Genomic DNA, 24,285 nt, shown 5'->3' with positions numbered 1-24,285 from the left:
GTGAGGTGTGTGTTTGGGGTTCAGTGTGAGGGGGTTTGGGCTATTATTGGGGTACAGTGTGCGGGGCTGTGAGTCTCTCACTGGTTCTCTCTCTCTCTCGGTGTGAGGGTGTGTTTGGGGTTCAGTGTGAGGGGGTTTGGGCTATTATTGGGGTACAGTGTGCGGGGCTGTGAGTCTCTCACTGGTTTCTCTCTCTCTCTCTCTGTGTGAGGGGTGTGTTTGGGGTTCAGTGTGAGGGAGTTTGGGCTATTATTGGGTACAGTGTGCGGGGCTGTGAGTCTCTCACTGGTTTCTCTCTCTCTCTCTCTGTGTGAGGGGTGTGTTTGGGGTTCAGTGTGAGGGGGTTTGGGCTATTATTGGGGTACAGTATGCGGGGCTGTGAGTCTCTCACTGGTTTCTCTCTCTCTCTGTGTGAGGGGTGTGTTTGGGGTTCAGTGTGAGGGGGTTTGGGCTATTATTGGGGTACAGTGTGCGGGGCTGTGAGTCTCTCACTGGTTTCTCTCTGTGTGTGAGGGGTGTGTTTGGGGTTCAGTGTGGGGGGGGGTTGGGCTATTATTGGGGTACAGTGTGCGGGGCTGTGAGTCTCTCACTGGTTTCTCTCTCTCTCTGTGTGAGGGGTGTGTTTGGGGTTCAGTGTGAGGGGTTTGGGCTATTATTGGGGTACAGTGTGCGGGGCTGTGAGTCTCTCACTGGTTTCTCTCTCTCTCTGTGTGAGGGGTGTGTTTGGGGTTCAGTGTGAGGGGGTTTGGGCTATTATTGGGGTACCGTGTGCGGGGCTGTGAGTCTCTCACTGGTTTCTCTCTGTGTGTGAGGGGTGTGTTTGGGGTTCAGTGTGGGGGGGGTTGGGCTATTATTGGGGTACAGTGTGCGGGGCTGTGAGTCTCTCACTGGTTTCTCTCTCTCTCTGTGTGAGGGGTGTGTTTGGGGTTCAGTGTGAGGGGGTTTGGGCTATTATTGGGGTACAGTGTGCGGGGCTGTGAGTCTCTCACTGGTTTCTCTCTCTCTCTCTCTGTGTGAGGGGTGTGTTTGGGGTTCAGTGTGAGGGGGTTTGGGCTATTATTGGGGTACAGTGTGCGGGGCTGTGAGTCTCTCACTGGTTTCTCAGTTCAGTTCAGTTCAGTTCAAATGCTTTATTGGCATGAAAGTTTACAGAGAACCATATTGCCAAAGCTTACATATCAAAAAGGTACAGTTTTCCAACATTCTGTAGGTGTCAATCGATTTGACATTTGTTGGGTACATACAATATTACTTTTAAACAATATTAATTTTAAACAGTCTTTCTACTTCATTTGGTACGTTCAATATTAATTTTAAACAGTCTTACTTTTAAACAGTCCTCAGGTTGTGACATGTTGTTACATATTTGGCCCCAAGGTATGGTCTGTCTCCTTCTCCTAGGACTAATCTCAATTTTGACAGATCATCCAATTCCTTGAAATCTGGGGTTGTTTGGCTTAGCTTGTTGAATAATATGTTTCTTGATGTGTTGAATTTTTCGCATTTTAGGAGGAAATGCATTTCTGTTTCAACCTCGCCAGCCAGACATTGATCGCATATTCTATTCTCTCTAGGCTGCCAGGATTTCTTGTATCTGCCTTTTTCAATTTCCAGTTGGTGGTCGCTTAGTCTGTACCTGGTGAGGGTCTGTCTCTGTTTTGTGTCTCTGATGGTCGTGAGGTAGTCTGCCAGTTTATATTCTCTTTTTAGGGCCCGGTAACATTCTAATCTGCTTTGGTTTTCGGTTATTTTGTTCCAATGTTCCTCTCTCTCTCTCTGTGTGAGGGGTGTGTTTGGGGTTCAGTGTGAGGGGGTTTGGGCTATTATTGGGGTACAGTGTGCGGGGCTGTGAGTCTCTCACTGGTTTCTCTCTCTCGGTGTGAGGGGTGTGTTTGGGGTTCAGTGTGAGGGGGTTTGGGCTATTATTGGGGTACAGTGTGCGGGGCTGTGAGTCTCTCACTGGTTTCTCTCTCTGTGTGTGTGAGGGGTGTGTTTGGGGTTCAGTGTGAGGGGGTTTGGGCTATTATTGGGGTACAGTGTGCGGGGCTGAGAGTCTCTCACTGGTTTCTCTCTCTCTGTGTGTGAGGGGTGTGTTTGGGGTTCAGTGTGAGGGGGTTTGGGCTATTATTGGGGTACAGTGTGCGGGGCTGTGAGTCTCTCACTGGTTTCTCTCTCTCTCTCTCTGTGTGAGGGGTGTGTTTGGGGTTCAGTGTGAGGGGGTTTGGGCTATTATTGGGGTACAGTGTGCGGGGCTGTGAGTCTCTCACTGGTTTCTCTCTCTCTCTGTGTGTGAGGGGGTTTGGGCTATTATTGGGGTACAGTGTGCGGGGCTGTGAGTCTCTCACTGGTTTCTCTCTCTCTGTGTGTTTGGGGTGTGTTTGGGGTTCAGTGTGAGGGTGTTTGGACTATTATTGGGGTACAGTGTGCGGGGCTGTGAGTCTCTCACTGGTTTCTCTCTCTCTCTGTGTGAGGGGTGTGTTTGGGGTTCAGTGTGAGGGGGTTTGGGCTATTATTGGGGTACAGTGTGCGGGGCTGTGAGTCTCTCACTGGTTTCTCTCTCTGTGTGTGAGGGGTGTGTTTGGGGTTCAGTGTGAGGGGGTTTGGGCTATTATTGGGGTACAGTGTGCGGGGCTGTGAGTCTCTCACTGGTTTCTCTCTCTCTGTGTGAGGGGTGTGTTTGGGGTTCAGTGTGAGGGGGTTTGGGCTGTTATTGGGGTACAGTGTGCGGGGCTGTGAGTCTCTCACTGGTTTCTCTCTCTGTGTGAGGGGTGTGTTTGGGGTTCAGTGTGAGGGGGTTTGGGCTATTATTGGGGTACAGTGTGCGGGGCTGTGAGTCTCTCACTGGTTTCTCTCTCTCTCTGTGAGGGGTGTGTTTGGGGTTCAGTGTGAGGGGGTTTGGGCTATTATTGGGGTACAGTGTGCGGGGCTGTGAGTCTCTCACTGGTTTCTCTCTGTGTGTGTGAGGGGTGTGTTTGGGGTTCAGTGTGAGGGGGTTTGGGCTATTATTGGGGTACAGTGTGCGGGGCTGTGAGTCTCTCACTGGTTTCTCTCTCTCTCTGTGTGAGGGGTGTGTTTGGGGTTCAGTGTGAGGGGGTTTGGGCTATTATTGGGGTACTGTGTGCGGGGCTGTGAGTCTCTCACTGGTTTCTCTCTCTCTCTGTGAGGGGTGTGTTTGGGGTTCAGTGTGAGGGGGTTTGGGCTATTATTGGGGTACAGTGTGCGGGGCTGTGAGTCTCTCACTGGTTTCTCTCTCTCTCTGTGTGTGAGGGGTGTGTTTGGGGTTCAGTGTGAGGGGGTTTGGGCTATTATTGGGGTACAGTGTGCGGGGCTGTGAGTCTCTCACTGGTTTCTCTCTCTCTCTGTGTGAGGGGTGTGTTTGGGGTTCAGTGTGAGGGGGTTTGGGCTATTATTGGGGTACAGTGTGCGGGGCTGAGAGTCTCTCACTGGTTTCTCTCTCTCCGTGTGTGAGGGGTGTGTTTGGGGTTCAGTGTGAGGGGGTTTGGGCTATTATTGGGGTACAGTGTGCGGGGCTGTGAGTCTCTCACTGGTTTCTCTCTCTCTCTCTCTGTGAGGGGTGTGTTTGGGGTTCAGTGTGAGGGGGTTTGGGCTATTATTGGGGTACAGTGTGCGGGGCTGAGTCTCTCACTGGTTTCTCTCTCTGTGTGTGTGAGGGGTGTGTTTGGGGTTCAGTGTGAGGGGGTTTGGGCTATTATTGGGGTACAGTGTGCGGGGCTGTGAGTTTCTCACTGGTTTCTCTCTCTCTCTCTCTCTGTGTGAGGTGTGTGTTTGGGGTTCAGTGTGAGGGGGTTTGGGCTATTATTGGGGTACAGTGTGCGGGGCTGTGAGTCTCTCACTGGTTTCTCTCTCTCTCTCTCTTGGTGTGAGGGTTGTGTTTGGGGTTCAGTGTGAGGGAGTTTGGGCTATTATTGGGGTACAGTGTGCGGGGCTGAGTCTCTCACTGGTTTCTCTCTCTGTGTGTGTGAGAGGTGTGTTTGGGGTTCAGTGTGAGGGGGTTTGGGTATTATTGGGTTTCAGGGTGACGGGGTGTAGTTTGAAGTAATATTGAATTTCTCACCGGTTTTTCCTCTCCCGCTCGGACGCCACCAACCGCCGTCGTCTCGCCCTGCGTGCTGATCTCATTACGTCCGCCCGCCAGCCAGCGCACCAATCGGCTGCTGATCCTCCCGGGCCCGGCCACGCCCCGCGTACGCTGTTACATCATGGCGTAGCCCCCCTCGGATACGTGGTTACGTTAGCGCGCACTGAGTGCCCCGCCCCCCTCTCTCTCCCTCCATCACTCCGCGCTCTGCGGCATCGCGTCAGCACGCAAGGACCCGCCCGAGCCCAGGCTTGGCCCCGCCTTCTCCCCCCTCCTCTGTGCGCGGTGGCGTCAGCACGCAAGGCCCAACTGCCCGAGCCCAGGCTTGGCCCCGCCTCCCCCCCTATCTGTGCGCGATGGCGTCAGCACGCACGGGCGGCGGGGTATGAATCAGGGAGGCGGCAAAGAGAAAGAGAGAGCGGAGGGGGAGAGACACCGCTCCGGCAGATGGAGAAAGCGTCCAGGTGAGAGAGAGAGAGACAGACACACACCTACCTACCTACCTCTGACTATGTTGCTAGGGGTCCTCTGGAACTACTTACGGTTAGTTGCTGGGGACGCTCTGCAGCTACTTCCGGTCAGTAGCTCGGGCCCCTCTGCTGCTACTTCCGGTCAGTTGCTAGGGCCCCTCTGCTGCTACTTCCGGTCAGTTGCAAGGGCCCCTCTGCAGCTACTTCCGGTCAGTTGCTAGGGCCCCTCTGCTGCTACTTCCGGTCAGTTGCAAGGGCCCCTCTGCAGCTACTTCCGGTCAGTTGCTCGGCCCCTCTGCAGCGACCTCCGGTCAGTTGTTCGGCCCCTCTGCAGCTACTTCCGGTCAGTTGCTCGGCCCCTCTGCAGTGACCTCCGGTCAGTTGTTCGGCCTCTCTGCAGTGACCTCCGGTCAGTTGTTCGGCCCCTCTGCAGTGACCTCCGGTCAGTTGCCCGGCCCCTCTGCAGTGACCTCCGGTCAGTTGCTACGGCCCCTCTGCAGCGACCTCCGGTCAGTTGTTCGGCCCCTCTGCAGTGACCTCCGGTCAGTTGCTCGGCCTCTCTGCAGTGACCTCCGGTCAGTTGCTACGGCCCCTCTGCAGTGACCTCCGGTCAGTTGCTCGGCCCCTCTGCAGTGACCTCCGGTCAGTTGCTCGGCCCCTCTGCAGTGACCTCCGGTCAGTTGCTCGGCCCCTCTGCAGTGACCTCCGGTCAGTTGTTCGGCCCCTCTGCTGTGACCTTCCGGTCAGTTGCTCGGCCTCTCTGCAGTGACCTCCGGTCAGTTGCTCGGCCCCTCTGCAGCGACCTCCGGTCAGTTGCTCGGCCCCTCTGCTGTGACCTCCGGTCAGTTGCTCGGCCCCTCTGCTGTGACCTCCGGTCAGTTGTTCGGCCCCTCTGCAGTGACCTCCGGTCAGTTGCTCGGCCCCTCTGCAGTGACCTCCGGTCAGTTGCTCGGCCTCTCTGCAGTGACCTCCGGTCAGTTGCTCGGCCTCTCTGCAGCGACCTCCGGTCAGTTGCTCGGCCCCTCTGCAGTGACCTCCGGTCAGTTGCTCGGCCTCTCTGCAGTGACCTCCGGTCAGTTGTTCGGCCCCTCTGCAGTGACCTCCGGTCAGTTGCTCGGCCTCTCTGCAGTGACCTCCGGTCAGTTGCTCGGCCTCTCTGCAGTGACCTCCGGTCAGTTGTTCGGCCCCTCTGCAGTGACCTCCGGTCAGTTGTTCGGCCCCTCTGCAGCGACCTCCGGTCAGTTGCTCGGCCTCTCTGCAGTGACCTCCGGTCAGTTGTTCGGCCCCTCTGCAGCGACCTCCGGTCAGTTGCTCGGCCCCTCTGCAGTGACCTCCGGTCAGTTGCTCGGCCCCTCTGCAGTGACCTCCGGTCAGTTGCTCGGCCTCTCTGCAGCGACCTCCGGTCAGTTGCTCGGCCTCTCTGCAGTGACCTCCGGTCAGTTGCCCGGCCCCTCTGCAGTGACCTCCGGTCAGTTGCTCGGCCCCTCTGCAGTGACCTCCGGTCAGTTGCTCGGCCCTCTGCAGTGACCTCCGGTCAGTTGTTCGGCCTCTCTGCAGTGACCTCCGGTCAGTTGCTCGGCCCCTCTGCAGCGACCTCCGGTCAGTTGCTCGGCCCCTCTGCAGTGACCTCCGGTCAGTTGCTCGGCCCCTCTGCAGCGACCTCCGGTCAGTTGCTCGGCCCCTCTGCAGTGACCTCCCGGTCAGTTGCTCGGCCTCTCTGCAGTGACCTCCGGTCAGTTGCTCGGCCCCTCTGCAGTGACCTCCGGTCAGTTGCTCGGCCCTCTCTGCAGTGACCTCCGGTCAGTTGCTCGGCCTCTCTGCAGTGACCTCCGGTCAGTTGCTCGGCCCCTCTGCAGTGACCTCCGGTCAGTTGCTCGGCCCCTCTGCAGTGACCTCCGGTCAGTTGCTACGGCCCCTCTGCAGCGACCTCCGGTCAGTTGTTCGGCCCCTCTGCAGTGACCTCCGGTCAGTTGCTCGGCCCCTCTGCAGTGACCTCCGGTCAGTTGTTCGGCCCCTCTGCAGTGACCTCCGGTCAGTTGCTCGGCCCCTCTGCAGTGACCTCCGGTCAGTTGCTCGGCCCCTCTGCAGTGACCTCCGGTCAGTTGCTCGGCCCCTCTGCAGCGACCTCCGGTCAGTTGCTCGGCCCCTCTGCAGTGACCTCCGGTCAGTTGCTCGGCCCCTCTGCAGTGACCTCTGGTCAGTTGCTCGGCCCCTCTGCAGTGACCTCCGGTCAGTTGCTCGGCCCCTCTGCAGTGACCTCCGGTCAGTTGCTCGGCCCCTCTGCAGCGACCTCCGGTCAGTTGCTCGGCCCCTCTGCAGTGACCTCCGGTCAGTTGTTCGGCCCCTCTGCTGTGACCTCCGGTCAGTTGCTCGGCCCCTCTGCAGTGACCTCCGGTCAGTTGCTCGGCCTCTCTGCAGTGACCTCCGGTCAGTTGCTCGGCCTCTCTGCAGTGACCTCCGGTCAGTTGTTCGGCCCCTCTGCAGTGACCTCCGGTCAGTTGCTCGGCCCCTCTGCAGTGACCTCCGGTCAGTTGCTCGGCCCCTCTGCAGCGACCTCCGGTCAGTTGTTCGGCCTCTCTGCAGTGACCTCCGGTCAGTTGCTCGGCCCCTCTGCAGTGACCTCCGGTCAGTTGCTCGGCCTCTCTGCAGTGACCTCCGGTCAGTTGTTCGGCCTCTCTGCAGTGACCTCCGGTCAGTTGCTCGGCCTCTCTGCAGTGACCTCCGGTCAGTTGTTCGGGCCCCTCTGCAGTGACCTCCGGTCAGTTGTTCGGCCCTCTCTGCAGTGACCTCCGGTCAGTTGCTCGGCCCCTCTGCAGTGACCTCCGGTCAGTTGTTCGGCCCCTCTGCAGTGACCTCCGGTCAGTTGCTCGGCCCCTCTGCAGTGACCTCCGGTCAGTTGCTCGGCCCCTCTGCAGTGACCTCCGGTCAGTTGCTCGGCCCCTCTGCAGTGACCTCCGGTCAGTTGCTCGGCCCCTCTGCAGTGACCTCCGGTCAGTTGCTCGGCCCCTCTGCAGTGACCTTCGGTCAGTTGTTCGGCCTCTCTGCTGTGACCTCCGGTCAGTTGCTACGGCCCCTCTGCAGTGACCTCCGGTCAGTTGCTCGGCCTCTCTGCAGTGACCTCCGGTCAGTTGCTCGGCCCCTCTGCAGCGACCTCCGGTCAGTTGCTCGGCCTCTCTGCAGCGACCTCCGGTCAGTTGTTCGGCCCCTCTGCTGTGACCTCTGGTCAGTTGCTCGGCCCCTCTGCAGTGACCTCCGGTCAGTTGCTCGGCCCCTCTGCTGTGACCTCCGGTCAGTTGCTCGGCCCCTCTGCAGTGACCTCCGGTCAGTTGCTCGGCCTCTCTGCAGTGACCTCCGGTCAGTTGCTCGGCCCCTCTGCAGCGACCTCCGGTCAGTTGCTCGGCCTCTCTGCTGTGACCTCTGGTCAGTTGCTCGGCCCCTCTGCAGTGACCTCCGGTCAGTTGCTCGGCCTCTCTGCAGTGACCTCCGGTCAGTTGCTCGGCCCCTCTGCAGTGACCTCCGGTCAGTTGCTCGGCCTCTCTGCTGTGACCTCTGGTCAGTTGCTCGGCCCCTCTGCAGTGACCTTCGGTCAGTTGCTCGGCCCCTCTGCAGTGACCTCCGGTCAGTTGTTCAGCCCCTCTGCAGCGACCTCCGGTCAGTTGCTCGGCCCCTCTGCAGTGACCTCCGGTCAGTTGCTCGGCCTCTCTGCAGTGACCTCCGGTCAGTTGCTCGGCCTCTCTGCAGTGACCTCCGGTCAGTTGCTCGGCCCCTGTGCAGTGACCTCCGGTCAGTTGCTCGGCCCCTCTGCAGTGACCTCCGGTCAGTTGCTCGGCCCCTCTGCAGTGACCTCCGGTCAGTTGCTCGGCCCCTCTGCAGTGACCTCCGGTCAGTTGCTCGGCCCCTCTGCAGTGACCTCCGGTCAGTTGCTCGGCCTCTCTGCAGTGACCTCCGGTCAGTTGCTCGGCCTCTCTGCAGTGACCTCCGGTCAGTTGCTCGGCCCCTCTGCAGTGACCTCCGGTCAGTTGCTCGGCCCCTCTGCAGTGACCTCCGGTCAGTTGCTCGGCCCCTCTGCAGTGACCTCCGGTCAGTTGCTCGGCCTCTCTGCAGTGACCTCCGGTCAGTTGCTCGGCCTCTCTGCAGTGACCTCCGGTCAGTTGCTCGGCCCCTCTGCAGTGACCTCTGGTCAGTTGCTCGGCCCCTCTGCAGTGACCTCCGGTCAGTTGTTCGGCCCCTCTGCAGCGACCTCTGGTCAGTTGCTCGGCCCCTCTGCAGTGACCTCCGGTCAGTTGCTCGGCCTCTCTGCAGTGACCTCCGGTCAGTTGCTCGGCCTCTCTGCAGTGACCTCCGGTCAGTTGCTCGGCCTCTCTGCAGTGACCTCCGGTCAGTTGCTCGGCCCCTCTGCAGTGACCTCTGGTCAGTTGCTCGGCCCCTCTGCAGCGACCTCTGGTCAGTTGCTCGGCCTCTCTGCAGCGACCTCCGGTCAGTTGCTCGGCCCCTCTGCAGTGACCTCCGGTCAGTTGTTCGGCCTCTCTGCAGTGACCTCCGGTCAGTTGTTCGGCCCCTCTGCAGTGACCTTCGGTCAGTTGTTCGGCCCCTCTGCAGTGACCTCCGGTCAGTTGTTCGGCCCCTCTGCAGTGACCTCCGGTCAGTTGTTCGGCCCCTCTGCTGTGACCTCCGGTCAGTTGCTCGGCCCCTCTGCAGTGACCTCCGGTCAGTTGCTCGGCCCCTCTGCTGTGACCTCCGGTCAGTTGCTCGGCCCCTCTGCTGTGACCTCCGGTCAGTTGCTCGGCCCCTCTGCAGCGACCTCCGGTCAGTTGCTCGGCCCTCTGCAGTGACCTCCGGTCAGTTGCTCGGCCTCTCTGCAGTGACCTCCGGTCAGTTGTTCAGCCTCTCTGCAGTGACCTCCGGTCAGTTGCTCGGCCCCTCTGCAGTGACCTCCGGTCAGTTGCTCGGCCCCTCTGCTGTGACCTCCGGTCAGTTGCTCGGCCCCTCTGCAGCGACCTCCGGTCAGTTGCTCGGCCCTCTGCAGTGACCTCCGGTCAGTTGCTCGGCCTCTCTGCAGTGACCTCCGGTCAGTTGTTCAGCCTCTCTGCAGTGACCTCCGGTCAGTTGTTTCGGCCCCTCTGCAGTGACCTCCGGTCAGTTGCTCGGCCTCTCTGCTGTGACCTCCGGTCAGTTGCTCGGCCCCTCTGCAGTGACCTCTGGTCAGTTGCTCGGCCCCTCTGCAGTGACCTCCGGTCAGTTGTTCGGCCCCTCTGCAGCGACCTCCGGTCAGTTGCTCGGCCCCTCTGCAGCGACCTCCGGTCAGTTGTTCGGCCTCTCTGCAGCGACCTCCGGTCAGTTGTTCGGCCCCTCTGCAGTGACCTTCGGTCAGTTGTTCGGCCTCTCTGCAGTGACCTCCGGTCAGTTGTTCGGCCCCTCTGCAGCGACCTCCGGTCAGTTGCTACGGCCCCTCTGCACTGACCTCCGGTCAGTTGCTCGGCCCCTCTGCAGCGACCTCCGGTCAGTTGCTCGGCCCCTCTGCAGTGACCTCCGGTCAGTTGTTCGGCCTCTCTGCAGTGACCTCCGGTCAGTTGCTCGGCCCCTGTGCAGTGACCTCCGGTCAGTTGCTCGGCCTCTCTGCAGTGACCTCCGGTCAGTTGCTCGGCCTCTCTGCAGTGACCTCTGGTCAGTTGCTCGGCCCTCTGCAGTGACCTCCGGTCAGTTGCTCGGCCTCTCTGCAGTGACCTCCGGTCAGTTGCTCGGCCTCTCTGCAGTGACCTCTGGTCAGTTGTTCGGCCTCTCTGCAGCGACCTCCGGTCAGTTGCTCGGCCCCTCTGCAGTGACCTCCGGTCAGTTGCTCGGCCTCTCTGCAGTGACCTCCGGTCAGTTGCTCGGCCCCTCTGCAGTGACCTCCGGTCAGTTGCTCGGCCCCTCTGCAGTGACCTCCGGTCAGTTGCTCGGCCCCTGTGCAGTGACCTCCGGTCAGTTGCTCGGCCCCTCTGCAGTGACCTCCGGTCAGTTGCTCGGCCCCTCTGCAGTGACCTCCGGTCAGTTGCTCGGCCCCTCTGCAGTGACCTCCGGTCAGTTGCTCGGCCCCTCTGCAGTGACCTCCGGTCAGTTGCTCGGCCCCTCTGCAGCGACCTCCGGTCAGTTGTTCGGCCCCTCTGCAGTGACCTCCGGTCAGTTGTTCAGCCCCTCTGCAGCGACCTCTGGTCAGTTGCTCGGCCCCTCTGCAGTGACCTCTGGTCAGTTGCTCGGCCCCTCTGCAGTGACCTCCGGTCAGTTGCTCGGCCCTCTGCAGTGACCTCCGGTCAGTTGCTCGGCCCCTCTGCAGTGACCTCCGGTCAGTTGCTCGGCCCCTCTGCAGTGACCTCCGGTCAGTTGTTCGGCCTCTCTGCAGCGACCTCCGGTCAGTTGCTCGGCCTCTCTGCAGCGACCTCCGGTCAGTTGTTCGGCCTCTCTGCAGCGACCTCCGGTCAGTTGTTCGGCCCCTCTGCAGCGACCTCCGGTCAGTTGTTCGGCCTCTCTGCAGCGACCTCCGGTCAGTTGTTCGGCCTCTCTGCAGCGACCTCCGGTCAGTTGCTCGGCCTCTCTGCAGCGACCTCCGGTCAGTTGTTCGGCCTCTCTGCAGCGACCTCCGGTCAGTTGTTCGGCCTCTCTGCAGCGACCTCTGGTCAGTTGCTCGGCCCCTCTGCAGTGACCTCCGGTCAGTTGCTCGGCCCCTCTGCAGCGACCTCCGGTCAGTTGCTCGGCCCCTCTGCAGTGACCTCCGGTCAGTTGCTCGGCCCCTCTGCAGTGACCTCCGGTCAGTTGCTCGGCCTCTCTGCAGTGACCTCTGGTCAGTTGCTCGGCCCTCTGCAGTGACCTCCGGTCAGTTGCTCGGCCTCTCTGCAGTGACCTCCGGTCAGTTGCTCGGCCTCTCTGCAGTGACCTCTGGTCAGTTGCTCGGCCCTCTGCAGTGACCTCCGGTCAGTTGCTCGGCCTCTCTGCAGTGACCTCCGGTCAGTTGCTCGGCCTCTCTGCAGTGACCTCCGGTCAGTTGCTCGGCCCCTCTGCAGTGACCTCCGGTCAGTTGCTCGGCCCCTCTGCAGTGACCTCCGGTCAGTTGCTCGGCCTCTCTGCTGTGACCTCCGGTCAGTTGCTCGGCCCCTCTGCAGTGACCTCTGGTCAGTTGCTCGGCCCTCTGCAGTGACCTCCGGTCAGTTGCTCGGCCTCTCTGCAGTGACCTCTGGTCAGTTGCTCGGCCCTCTGCAGTGACCTCCGGTCAGTTGCTCGGCCCCTCTGCAGTGACCTCCGGTCAGTTGCTCGGCCTCTCTGCAGTGACCTCTGGTCAGTTGCTCGGCCCTCTGCAGTGACCTCCGGTCAGTTGCTCGGCCTCTCTGCAGTGACCTCTGGTCAGTTGCTCGGCCCTCTGCAGTGACCTCCGGTCAGTTGCTCGGCCTCTCTGCAGTGACCTCCGGTCAGTTGCTCGGCCTCTCTGCAGTGACCTCCGGTCAGTTGCTCGGCCCCTCTGCAGCGACCTCTGGTCAGTTGCTCGGCCTCTCTGCAGCGACCTCCGGTCAGTTGCTCGGCCTCTCTGCAGTGACCTCCGGTCAGTTGCTCGGCCCCTCTGCAGTGACCTCCGGTCAGTTGTTCGGCCCTCTGCAGTGACCTCCGGTCAGTTGCTCGGCCCCTCTGCTGTGACCTCTGGTCAGTTGCTCGGCCCCTCTGCTGTGACCTCCGGTCAGTTGCTCGGCCTCTCTGCAGTGACCTCCGGTCAGTTGTTCGGCCTCTCTGCAGCGACCTCCGGTCAGTTGCTCGGCCCCTCTGCAGTGACCTCTGGTCAGTTGTTCGGCCCCTCTGCAGCGACCTCCGGTCAGTTGTTCGGCCTCTCTGCAGTGACCTCCGGTCAGTTGCTCGGCCCCTCTGCAGCGACCTCCGGTCAGTTGCTCGGCCCCTCTGCAGCGACCTCCGGTCAGTTGTTCGGCCTCTCTGCAGTGACCTCCGGTCAGTTGTTCGGCCCCCTCTGCAGCGACCTCCGGTCAGTTGCTCGGCCCCTCTGCAGCGACCTCCCGTCAGTTGCTCGGCCCTCTGCAGTGACCTCCGGTCAGTTGCTCGGCCCCCTCTGCTGTGACCTCCGGTCAGTTGTTCGGCCTCTCTGCAGCGACCTCCGGTCAGTTGTTCGGCCCCCTCTGCAGCGACCTCTGGTCAGTTGCTCGGCCCCTCTGCAGTGACCTCCGGTCAGTTGTTCGGCCTCTCTGCTGTGACCTCCGGTCAGTTGCTCGGCCTCTCTGCAGCGACCTCCGGTCAGTTGTTCGGCCCCTCTGCAGTGACCTCCGGTCAGTTGCTCGGCCCTCTGCAGTGACCTCCGGTCAGTTGCTCGGCCCCTCTGCTGTGACCTCCGGTCAGTTGCTCGGCCTCTCTGCAGCGACCTCCGGTCAGTTGCCCGGCCCCTCTGCAGTGACCTCCGGTCAGTTGCTCGGCCCCTCTGCAGCGACCTCCGGTCAGTTGCTCGGCCTCTCTGCAGTGACCTCCGGTCAGTTGCTCGGCCCCTCTGCAGTGACCTCCGGTCAGTTGCCCGGCCCCCTCTGCAGTGACCTCCGGTCAGTTGCTCGGCCCCTCTGCAGCGACCTCCGGTCAGTTGCTCGGCCCCTCTGCAGTGACCTCTGGTCAGTTGCTCGGCCCCTCTGCAGTGACCTCCGGTCAGTTGCTCGGCCCCTCTGCAGTGACCTCCGGTCAGTTGCTCGGCCCTCTGCAGCGACCTCCGGTCAGTTGCTCGGCCCCTCTGCAGTGACCTCCGGTCAGTTGTTCGGCCTCTCTGCAGTGACCTCCGGTCAGTTGCTCGGCCCCTCTGCAGTGACCTCCGGTCAGTTGCTCGGCCCCTCTGCAGTGACCTCCGGTCAGTTGCTCGGCCCCTCTGCAGTGACCTTCGGTCAGTTGCTCGGCCCCTCTGCAGTGACCTCCGGTCAGTTGTTCGGCCTCTCTGCAGCGACCTCCGGTCAGTTGCTCGGCCCCTCTGCTGTGACCTCCGGTCAGTTGCTCGGCCCCTCTGCAGTGACCTTCGGTCAGTTGCTCGGCCCCTCTGCAGTGACCTCCGGTCAGTTGCTCGGCCTCTCTGCAGCGACCTCCGGTCAGTTGTTCGGCCCCTCTGCAGTGACCTCCGGTCAGTTGTTCGGCCTCTCTGCAGTGACCTCCGGTCAGTTGCCCGGCCCCTCTGCAGCGACCTCCGGTCAGTTGCTACGGCCCCTCTGCAGTGACCTCCGGTCAGTTGCTCGGCCCCTCTGCTGTGACCTCCGGTCAGTTGCTCGGCCCCTCTGCAGCGACCTCCGGTCAGTTGCTCGGCCCCTCTGCAGTGACCTCCGGTCAGTTGTTCGGCCTCTCTGCAGCGACCTCCGGTCAGTTGCTCGGCCCCTCTGCAGTGACCTCCGGTCAGTTGCTCGGCCCCTCTGCAGTGACCTCTGGTCAGTTGCTCGGCCCCTCTGCAGTGACCTTCGGTCAGTTGCTCGGCCCCTCTGCAGCGACCTCCGGTCAGTTGCTCGGCCTCTCTGCAGCGACCTCCGGTCAGTTGCTCGGCCCCTCTGCAGTGACCTCCGGTCAGTTGCTCGGCCCCTCTGCAGCGACCTCCGGTCAGTTGCTCGGCCCCTCTGCAGCGACCTCCGGTCAGTTGTTCGGCCTCTCTGCAGTGACCTCCGGTCAGTTGCTCGGCCCCTCTGCAGTGACCTCCGGTCAGTTGCTCGGCCCCTCTGCAGTGACCTCCGGTCAGTTGCTCGGCCCCTCTGCAGCGACCTCCGGTCAGTTGCTCGGCCCCTCTGCAGTGACCTCCGGTCAGTTGCTCGGCCTCTCTGCAGCGACCTCCGGTCAGTTGCTCGGCCTCTCTGCAGCGACCTCCGGTCAGTTGTTCGGCCTCTCTGCAGCGACCTCCGGTCAGTTGTTCAGCCCCTCTGCAGCGACCTCTGGTCAGTTGCTCGGCCCCTCTGCAGTGACCTCTGGTCAGTTGCTCGGCCCCTCTGCAGCGACCTCCGGTCAGTTGCTCGGCCCCTCTGCTGTGACCTCCGGTCAGTTGTTCGGCCTCTCTGCAGTGACCTCCGGTCAGTTGCTCGGCCCTCTGCAGTGACCTCCGGTCAGTTGCTCGGCCCCTCTGCAGTGACCTCCGGTCAGTTGCTCGGCCCCTCTGCAGTGACCTCCGGTCAGTTGTTCGGCCTCTCTGCAGCGACCTCCGGTCAGTTGCTCGGCCTCTCTGCAGCGACCTCCGGTCAGTTGTTCGGCCTCTCTGCAGCGACCTCCGGTCAGTTGTTCAGCCCCTCTGCAGTGACCTCCGGTCAGTTGCTCGGCCCCTCTGCAGCGACCTCCGGTCAGTTGTTCAGCCCCTCTGCAGCGACCTCCGGTCAGTTGCTCGGCCCCTCTGCAGCGACCTCCGGTCAGTTGTTCGGCCTCTCTGCAGCGACCTCCGGTCAGTTGTTCAGCCCCTCTGCAGCGACCTCCGGTCAGTTGCTCGGCCCCTCTGCAGCGACCTCCGGTCAGTTGTTCGGCCTCTCTGCAGCGACCTCCGGTCAGTTGTTCAGCCCCTCTGCAGCGACCTCCGGTCAGTTGCTCGGCCCCTCTGCAGTGACCTCCGGTCAGTTGCTCGGCCCCTCTGCAGTGACCTCCGGTCAGTTGCTCGGCCCCTCTGCAGTGACCTCCGGTCAGTTGTTCGGCCTCTCTGCAGCGACCTCCGGTCAGTTGCTCGGCCTCTCTGCAGCGACCTCCGGTCAGTTGTTCGGCCTCTCTGCAGCGACCTCCGGTCAGTTGTTCAGCCCCTCTGCAGCGACCTCTGGTCAGTTGCTCGGCCCCTCTGCAGTGACCTCTGGTCAGTTGCTCGGCCCCTCTGCAGTGACCTCCGGTCAGTTGCTCGGCCCTCTGCAGTGACCTCCGGTCAGTTGCTCGGCCCCTCTGCAGTGACCTCCGGTCAGTTGTTCGGCCTCTCTGCAGCGACCTCCGGTCAGTTGCTCGGCCTCTCTGCAGCGACCTCCGGTCAGTTGTTCGGCCTCTCTGCAGCGACCTCCGGTCAGTTGTTCAGCCCCTCTGCAGTGACCTCCGGTCAGTTGCTCGGCCCCTCTGCAGCGACCTCCGGTCAGTTGTTCGGCCTCTCTGCAGCGACCTCCGGTCAGTTGTTCAGCCCCTCTGCAGTGACCTCCGGTCAGTTGTTCGGCCCCTCTGCAGTGACCTCCGGTCAGTTGCTCGGCCTCTCTGCAGCGACCTCCGGTCAGTTGTTCGGCCTCTCTGCAGCGACCTCCGGTCAGTTGTTCGGCCTCTCTGCAGCGACCTCTGGTCAGTTGCTCGGCCCCTCTGCAGTGACCTCCGGTCAGTTGCTCGGCCCCTCTGCAGTGACCTCTGGTCAGTTGTTCGGCCTCTCTGCAGCGACCTCCGGTCAGTTGCTCGGCCCCTCTGCAGTGACCTCCGGTCAGTTGCTCGGCCCCTCTGCAGTGACCTCCGGTCAGTTGCTCGGCCTCTCTGCAGTGACCTCTGGTCAGTTGCTCGGCCCTCTGCAGTGACCTCCGGTCAGTTGCTCGGCCTCTCTGCAGTGACCTCCGGTCAGTTGCTCGGCCTCTCTGCAGTGACCTCTGGTCAGTTGCTCGGCCCTCTGCAGTGACCTCCGGTCAGTTGCTCGGCCTCTCTGCAGTGACCTCCGGTCAGTTGCTCGGCCTCTCTGCAGTGACCTCCGGTCAGTTGCTCGGCCTCTCTGCAGTGACCTCCGGTCAGTTGCTCGGCCCCTCTGCAGTGACCTCCGGTCAGTTGCTCGGCCCCTCTGCAGTGACCTCCGGTCAGTTGCTCGGCCTCTCTGCTGTGACCTCCGGTCAGTTGCTCGGCCCCTCTGCAGTGACCTCTGGTCAGTTGCTCGGCCCTCTGCAGTGACCTCCGGTCAGTTGCTCGGCCTCTCTGCAGTGACCTCTGGTCAGTTGCTCGGCCCTCTGCAGTGACCTCCGGTCAGTTGCTCGGCCCCTCTGCAGTGACCTCCGGTCAGTTGCTCGGCCTCTCTGCAGTGACCTCTGGTCAGTTGCTCGGCCCTCTGCAGTGACCTCCGGTCAGTTGCTCGGCCTCTCTGCAGTGACCTCTGGTCAGTTGCTCGGCCCCTCTGCAGTGACCTCCGGTCAGTTGCTCGGCCTCTCTGCAGTGACCTCCGGTCAGTTGCTCGGCCTCTCTGCAGTGACCTCCGGTCAGTTGCTCGGCCCCTCTGCAGCGACCTCTGGTCAGTTGCTCGGCCCCTCTGCTGTGACCTCCGGTCAGTTGCTCGGCCTCTCTGCAGTGACCTCTGGTCAGTTGCTCGGCCCCTCTGCAGTGACCTCCGGTCAGTTGCTCGGCCTCTCTGCTGTGACCTCCGGTCAGTTGCTCGGCCCCTCTGCTGTGACCTCCGGTCAGTTGCTCGGCCCCTCTGCTGTGACCTCCGGTCAGTTGCTCGGCCCCTCTGCAGTGACCTCCGGTCAGTTGCTCGGCCCCTCTGCAGTGACCTCCGGTCAGTTGCTCGGCCTCTCTGCAGTGACCTCCGGTCAGTTGCTCGGCCCCTCTGCAGTGACCTCCGGTCAGTTGCTCGGCCCCTCTGCAGTGACCTCCGGTCAGTTGCTCGGCCCCTCTGCAGTGACCTCCGGTCAGTTGCTCGGCCCCTCTGCAGTGACCTCCGGTCAGTTGCTCGGCCCCTCTGCAGCGACCTCCGGTCAGTTGCTCGGCCCCTCTGCTGTGACCTCCGGTCAGTTGCTCGGCCCCTCTGCAGTGACCTTCGGTCAGTTGCTCGGCCCCTCTGCAGTGACCTCCGGTCAGTTGCTCGGCCTCTCTGCAGTGACCTCCGGTCAGTTGCTCGGCCCCTCTGCAGTGACCTCCGGTCAGTTGCTCGGCCTCTCTGCAGTGACCTCTGGTCAGTTGCTCGGCCCCTCTGCAGCGACCTCCGGTCAGTTGCTCGGCCCCTCTGCAGTGACCTCCGGTCAGTTGTTCGGCCCCTCTGCTGTGACCTCCGGTCAGTTGCTCGGCCCCTCTGCAGTGACCTCCGGTCAGTTGCTCGGCCCCTCTGCAGTGACCTCCGGTCAGTTGCTCGGCCTCTCTGCAGTGACCTCCGGTCAGTTGTTCGGCCCCTCTGCAGTGACCTCCGGTCAGTTGCTCGGCCTCTCTGCAGTGACCTCCGGTCAGTTGCTCGGCCTCTCTGCAGTGACCTCCGGTCAGTTGCTCGGCCCCTCTGCAGTGACCTCCGGTCAGTTGCTCGGCCTCTCTGCAGTGACCTCCGGTCAGTTGCTCGGCCCCTCTGCTGTGACCTCCGGTCAGTTGCTCGGCCTCTCTGCTGTGACCTCTGGTCAGTTGGAGGGATACACTGGCCTTGGAGGGAGTGCAGCGTAGATTTACCAGGACTCCAAGGGTTAAGTTACGAGGGGAGATTACACAAACTAGGGTCATACTCCCTGGAATTTAGACTGTTATGGGGTGATCAGATAGGGTCGATAGAGAGAAACTATTTCCACTGGTTGGGGAGTCTCGGACTAGGGGCAGAATCTAAAAATTAGAGCCAGACCTTTCAGGAGTGAAGTTGGGAAACACTCCTACACACAAAGGGTGGGAGAAGTTTGGAACTCTCTTCCACAAACGGCAATTGATGCTCGGGTCAATTGTTAATTTTAAATCGGAGATCGACAGATTTCTGTTAATGAAAGGTATTAAGGGATATGGGGCCAAAGGCCGGTGGATGGAGTTAGATCGCAGATGAGCCATGATCTCACTGAATGGCGGAACAGACTCGAGGGGCTGAACGGCCTCCTCCTGTTCCTCCTTGTGGGTGGGGTAGAGGCTACGGTAGGGTAGAGAGTACAGGGGCTATGGGGTGAGTGGAATCAATGACTCAAACACATTGTATTGTCTTAATTGCTGTGCTCGCTGACCGACATTGGCTCCCAGTTTAGCAACGCCTCGATTTTTAAAATTCTCTTCACTGTTTTCAAATCCCTCCATGGCCTCCTCACCCCATCTCTATCTCTATAACCTCCTCCAGCCCCTACAACCCCCACTATCTCTGTAACGTCCTCCAGCCCCTACAACCCTCCCTATCTCTGTAACCTCCTCCAGCCCCTACAACCCTCCCTATCTCTGTAACCTCCTCCAGCCCCTACAACCCTCCCTATCTCTGTAACCTCCTCCAGCCCCTACAACCCTCCCTATCTCTGTAACCTCCTCCAGCCCCTACAACCCTCCCTATCTCTGTAACCTCCTCCAGCCCGTACAACCCTCCCTATCTCTGTAACCTCCTCCAGCCCCTACAACCCTCCCTATCTCTGTAACGTCCTCCAGCCCCTACAACCCTCCCTATCTCTGTAACCTCCTCCAGCCCCTACAACCCTCCCTATCTCTGTAACCTCCTCCAGCCCCTACAACCCTCCCTATCTCTGTAACCTCCTCCAGCCCCTACAACCCTCCCTATCTCTGTAACCTCCTCCAGCCCCTACAACCCTCCCTATCTCTGTAACCTCCTCCAGCCCCTACAACCCTCCCTATCTCTGTAACCTCCTCCAGTCCCTACAACCCTCCCTATCTCTGTAACCTCCTCCAGCCCCTACACCCCTCCCTATCTCTGTAACCTCCTCCAGCCCCTACAACCCTCCCTATCTCTGTAACCTCCTCCAGCCCCTACAACCCTCCCTATCTCTGTAACCTGCTCCAGCCCCTACACCCCTCCCTGTCTCTGTAACCTTCTCCAGCCCCTACAACCCTCCCTATCTCTGTAACCTCCTCCAGCCTCCTACAACCCTCCCTATCTCTGTATCCTCCTCCAGCCCCTACAACCCTCCCAGATCTCTGCGCTCCTCCAATTCCGGCCTCTCGCACATCCCCCGATTTCCATCGCTCCACCATTGGCGGCCGTGCCTTCAGCCGCCTGGGCCCCGAGCTCTGGAATTCCCTCCTTAAACCTCTCCGCCTCTCTCTCTCCATCTTAAAACCGACCTCTGTCACCTGCCCTAATATCTCCTCATGTGGCTGGGTGTCAAATTTTCTTTGATAATCGCTCATGTGAAGCGCCCTGGGACGTTTTACTAGGTTAAAGGCGCTATATAAATGGAAGTTGCTGTAATAATGTCTAGTTAGGGATGTGATTGCGGTAAAAGTGCAGCTAGCAATGCCTTGACACTTCTCTCTCTCCCTCTCTCCTACAGTTCTCCTCTGTTCATCCGCGGGAACCCTTTTGTGGAACCGCCGGCCTTTCGAAGTCACTATCACCCGTCCTCTCCTCGCAGGCTACCCCAGAAACCAGGACGAACGGTGAGACGGGGCGGAGACTGGGAGAAGGGTTGTGGGGGGAGGTTACAGGAAGTTACTGACTATATATTGCCAGCCCATTGTCAAAATGTGAGTCCGCACACTGACTATCATCCCGGCTGGTACCTGCTCATTCAGGACAGACCCGGAGTAGAACTAGGTCATTGCGGCTCAGACTCTCACCAAGGATAGCATTTATTCCTGAGCCCTTTTGTCACGCCCTGCTCTTGATGTCAGGTATAAACACCTAGAACACAAGCGGCGGAAACGGAGGGGCAGTACTGAGGGAGCGCCACACTGTCGGAGGGGCAGTACTGAGGGAGCGCTGCACTGTCGGAGGGGCAGTACTGAGGGAGCGCTGCACTGTTGGAGGGGCAGTACTGAGGGAGGGCAGTACTGAGGGAGCGCAGCACTGTCGCAGGGGCAGTACTGAGGGAGCGTCGCACTGTCGGAGGGGCAGTACTGAGGGAGCGCTGCACTGTTGGAGGGGCAGTACTGAGGGAGGGCAGTACTGAGGGAGCGCAGCACTGTCGCAGGGGCAGTACTGAGGGAGCGCTGCACTGTTGGAGGGGCAGTACTGAGGGAGGGCAGTACTGAGGGAGCGCAGCACTGTCGCAGGGGCAGTACTGAGGGAGCGTCGCACTGTCGGAGGGGCAGTACTGAGGGAGCGCCGCACTGTCGCAGGGGCAGTACTGAGGGAGCGCCGCACTGTTGCAGGGGCAGTACTGAGGGAGCGCCACACTGTCGGAGGGGCAGTACTGAGGGAGCGCCGCACTGTCGGAGGGGCAGTACTGAGGGAGCGCCGCACTGTCGGAGGGGCCGTACTGAGGGAGCGCCGCACTGTCGGAGGGGCGGTACTGAGGGAGCGCCGCACTGTCGGAGGGGCGGTACTGAGGGAGCGCCGCACTGTCGGAGGGGCGGTACTGAGGGAGCGCCGCACTGTCGGAGGGGTGGTACTGAGGGAGGCCGCACTGTCGCAGGGGCGGTACTGAGGGAGCGCCGCACTGTCGGAGGGGCAGTACTGAGGGAGTGCCGCACTGTCGGAGGGGGCAGTACTGAGGGAGCGCCGCACTGTCGGAGGGGCAGTACTGAGGGAGCGCCGCACTGTCGGAGGGGCAGTACTGAGGAAGTGCCGCACTGTCGGAGGGGGCAGTACTGAGGGAGCGCCGCACTGTCGGAGGGGCAGTACTGAGGGAGCGCCGCACTGTCGGAGGGGCAGTACTGAGGGAGCGCTGCACTGTCAGAGGGGCAGTACTGAGGGAGCGCCGCACTGTCGGAGGGGCAGTACTGAGAGCGCCGCACTGTCGGAGGGGCAGTACTGAGGGAGCGCCGCACTGTCGGAGGGGCAGTACTGAGGGAGCACTGCACTGTCGGAGGGTCAGTACTGAGGGAGCGCCGCACTGTCGGAGGGGCAGTACTGAGGGAGCGCCGCACTGTCGGAGGGGCAGTACTGAGGGAGCGCCGCACTGTCGGAGGGGCAGTACTGAGGGAACGCCGCACTGTCGGAGGGGCGGTACTGAGGGAGCGCCGCACTGTCGGAGGGGCGGTACTGAGGGAGCACCGCACTGTCGGAGGGGCAGTACTGAGGGAACGCCGCACTGTCGGAGGGGCGGTACTGAGGGAGCGCCGCACTGTCGGAGGGGCAGTACTGAGGGAGCGCCGCACTGTCGGGGGGCCGTACTGAGGGAGCGCCGCACTGTCGGAGGGTCAGTACTGAGGGAACGCCGCACTGTCGGAGGGGCAGTACTGAGGGAGCGCCGCACTGTCGGAGGGGCAGTACTGAGGGAGCGCCGCACTGTCAGAGGTTCCGTCTTTTGGATGAAACGTTAAACCGAGGCCCCGTCTGCCTTCTAGGATGGATGTAAAAGATCCCACGGCCACTATTTCAAGAAGAGCGGGGGGAGTTCGCCCCGGCGTCCTGGGACCGATATTTATTTCTCAACCAACATCACTAAAAACAGATGATCTGGGTCATTATCACATTGCTGTTTGTGGGAGCTTGCTGTGCGCAAATTGTCTGCCGCGTTTCCTACATTACAACAGTGACCACACTCCAATAAAAGTACTTCATTGGCTGTGAAACGATTTGGGACGTCCTGAGCTGGGGAAAGGCGCTGGAGAAATGGAAGTCCTTTTTATTAGTTCAGCATGTCTGGGTATCGTGATTCTGTCATTTCCTAATGGCCTCTCTTTCACAGGTGGTGGAGCCAGGCAAATGCCGGCAGCTTGAACCAGAGCCGGGACCACCGGACACACCGTCCCCTCCGGACCAACCGTCCCCTCCGGACCCCCAGAATTCACCGGGACCCACGGGCCACCAGGGGGACAGTGCAGATTCCGGGTCAGCCAGCCGCCTGGAGGAGTCCTGGCCTTCCACGGAGAGCAGCAACCTGCTGACACCGGAGGGGTTAGCGGGCAGAGATAGTCGGGCCCAGTCCGCGGGAGGATCGCCGGCAGCTCGCGAGATGGTTCGGGCAGACACGGGCTGGTCAGAGGGTCGAGAGCGTGGACCCACAGAGAGTTCAATCATAGCCAGGTGAGTGAGGGCTTTCTAAATCTCCAGTTAGGCCCCAGCTGGAGTCTTGTGGCAAATTCTGGGTTAGCGAGAGGGGAATCAGCCAGGGTTCCTGCTCCTGATCACTGTCCAGTGACCCCCTGGGTTAGAGAGTGGGGAAATCAGCCAGGGTTCCTGCTCCTGATCACTGTCCAGTGACCCCTGGGTTAGAGAGAGGGGAAATCAGCCCGGGTTCCTGCTCCTGATCACTGTCCAGTGACCCCTGGGTTAGAGAGAGGGGATGTCAGGCCAGGGTTCCTGCTCCTGATCACTGTCCAGTGACCCCTGGGTTAGAGAGAGGGGAAATAAGCCAGGGTTCCTGCTCCTGATCACTGTCCAGTGACCCCCCTGGGTTAGAGAGAGAGGAAATAAGCCAGGGTTCCTGCTCCTGATCACTGTCCAGTGACCCCCCTGGGTTAGAGAGAGAGGAAATAAGCCAGGGTTCCTGCTCCTGATCACTGTCCAGTGACCCCTGGGTTAGAGAGAGAGGGGAAATCAGCCTGGGTTCCTGCTCCTGATCACTGTCCAGTGACCCTGGGTTAGAGAGGGGGGAAATCAGCCAGGGTTCCTGCTCCTGATCACTGTCCAGTGACCCCTGGGTTAGAGAGAGAGGAAATAAGCCAGGGTTCCTGTTCCTGATCACTGTCCAGTGACCCCCGAGTTAGAGAGAGGGGAAATAAGCCAGGGTTCCTGCTCCTGATCACTGTCCAGTGACCCCCCCTGGGTTAGAGAGAGAGGAAATAAGCCAGGGTTCCTGCTCCTGATCACTGTCCAGTGACCCCCCTGGGTTAGAGAGAGGGGAAATCAGCCAGGGTTCCTGCTCCTGATCACTGTCCAGTGACCCCTGGGTTAGAGAGAGGGGAAATCAGCCAGGGTTCCTGCTCCTGATCACTGTCCAGTGACCCCTGGGTTAGAGAGAGGGGAAGTCAGGCCAGGCTGTGATGCTGCCCCAGATCGAATATCCTTTGTGTTTGGGGTGCCATGTGAAGTTTGGCGACTGGGTCGGAGACCAGAGGGTAGCTGGAACCCGAATCATAGAAACATAGAAGATAGGAGCAGGAGTAGGCCATTCGGCCCTTCGAGCCTGCTCCACCATTCAACGAGATCATGGCTGATCATCCAAACCCTAGCACCCGGTCCCTACACCGACAGCCATCCCACCCAAGCCCTATCCCCGTAACCCCACGTATTTAATCCCCCCTAACACTAAGGGCCAATTTTTATCATGGCCAATCAACCTAACCCGCACATCTTTGGACTGTGGGAGGAAACCGGAGCACCCGGAGGAAACCCACGCAAACACGGGGTGACTGTCTGTGTGGAGTTTGCACAGTCACCCGAGGCCGGATTTGAACCCGGGTCCCTGGCGCTGTGAGGCAACAGTGCTAACCACTATGCCACCGTGCTGCCCAGCGAGAGTCGGAATTTTCAGGGTTGAATTATGAGGACAAGTTGGCACAGACTGGGCTTGTATTCCCTGGAGTTTAGAAGATTAAGGGTTAGATCTAATCGAGGTGTTTGAGATGATTGAAGGATTCGATCGGGTCAAGAGAGAGAAACTATTTCCTCTGGTGGGGGGAGTCCAGAACAAGGGGGCAGAACCTTAAAATTAGAGCCAGGCCGTTCTGGGGTGATGTCAGGAAGCACTTCTTCACACAAAGGGGGGTGGAAATCTGGAACTCTCTCCCCCAAAAAGCTGCTGAGGCCGCGGGTCAGTTGAAAAATGTAGAAACTGAAATTGTTAGATTTTTCTTGGTTACGGGTATTATGGGTTACGGAACCAAGCTGGAGTTAAGTTACAGATCAGGCATTATCTAATTCAGTGGAGGAACAGGCTTGAGGGGCTGAATGGCCTCCTCCTGTTCCTGTGAGAGGATAGTATGGAGCACAGGGTGCTTCAGAATAGCGTAGTGAATGTTGCGCTCCCGTTTAAGAGTGAG

At 60.8% G+C, this 24,285-nt stretch overlaps 1 protein-coding gene and 1 long non-coding RNA gene across 3 annotated transcripts in view; one reads left to right on the top strand and one right to left on the bottom strand.

The window, feature by feature from the left end:
* The window catches only part of LOC147110159 (uncharacterized), a 44,482-nt gene extending 40,252 nt beyond the window's left edge, over window positions 1-4,230 (bottom strand). Inside the window, exon 1 of the long non-coding RNA XR_015080394.1 lies at window positions 4,076-4,230. This is a non-coding gene — a long non-coding RNA (uncharacterized LOC147110159). The remainder of the gene's footprint in view (window positions 1-4,075) is intronic.
* A 165-nt stretch (window positions 4,231-4,395) lies between these two features.
* Window positions 4,396-24,285, top strand: part of proser3 (proline and serine rich 3) — a 120,947-nt gene continuing 101,057 nt past the window's right edge. For both annotated transcript variants that reach the window (XR_015080393.1, XM_086004094.1), the window contains exons 1-3: window positions 4,396-4,563; window positions 19,689-19,794; window positions 21,990-22,327. Coding sequence is in view for 1 of the 2 variants with exons in the window: in XM_086004094.1 (XP_085860220.1) it covers window positions 4,547-4,563; window positions 19,689-19,794; window positions 21,990-22,327 (461 nt within the window). In the remaining variant the exon portion in view is untranslated. The remainder of the gene's footprint in view (window positions 4,564-19,688; window positions 19,795-21,989; window positions 22,328-24,285) is intronic.

Source organism: Somniosus microcephalus, chromosome 12 (genome assembly GCF_052327205.1).
Source record: "Somniosus microcephalus isolate GS21.2 chromosome 12, FLI_Smic_1.0, whole genome shotgun sequence".
NCBI classification, from domain to species: domain Eukaryota; kingdom Metazoa; phylum Chordata; class Chondrichthyes; order Squaliformes; family Somniosidae; genus Somniosus; species Somniosus microcephalus.
Note: the sequence above shows the minus strand (reverse complement) of the source record. Positions and strands in the feature narration are given on the sequence as shown.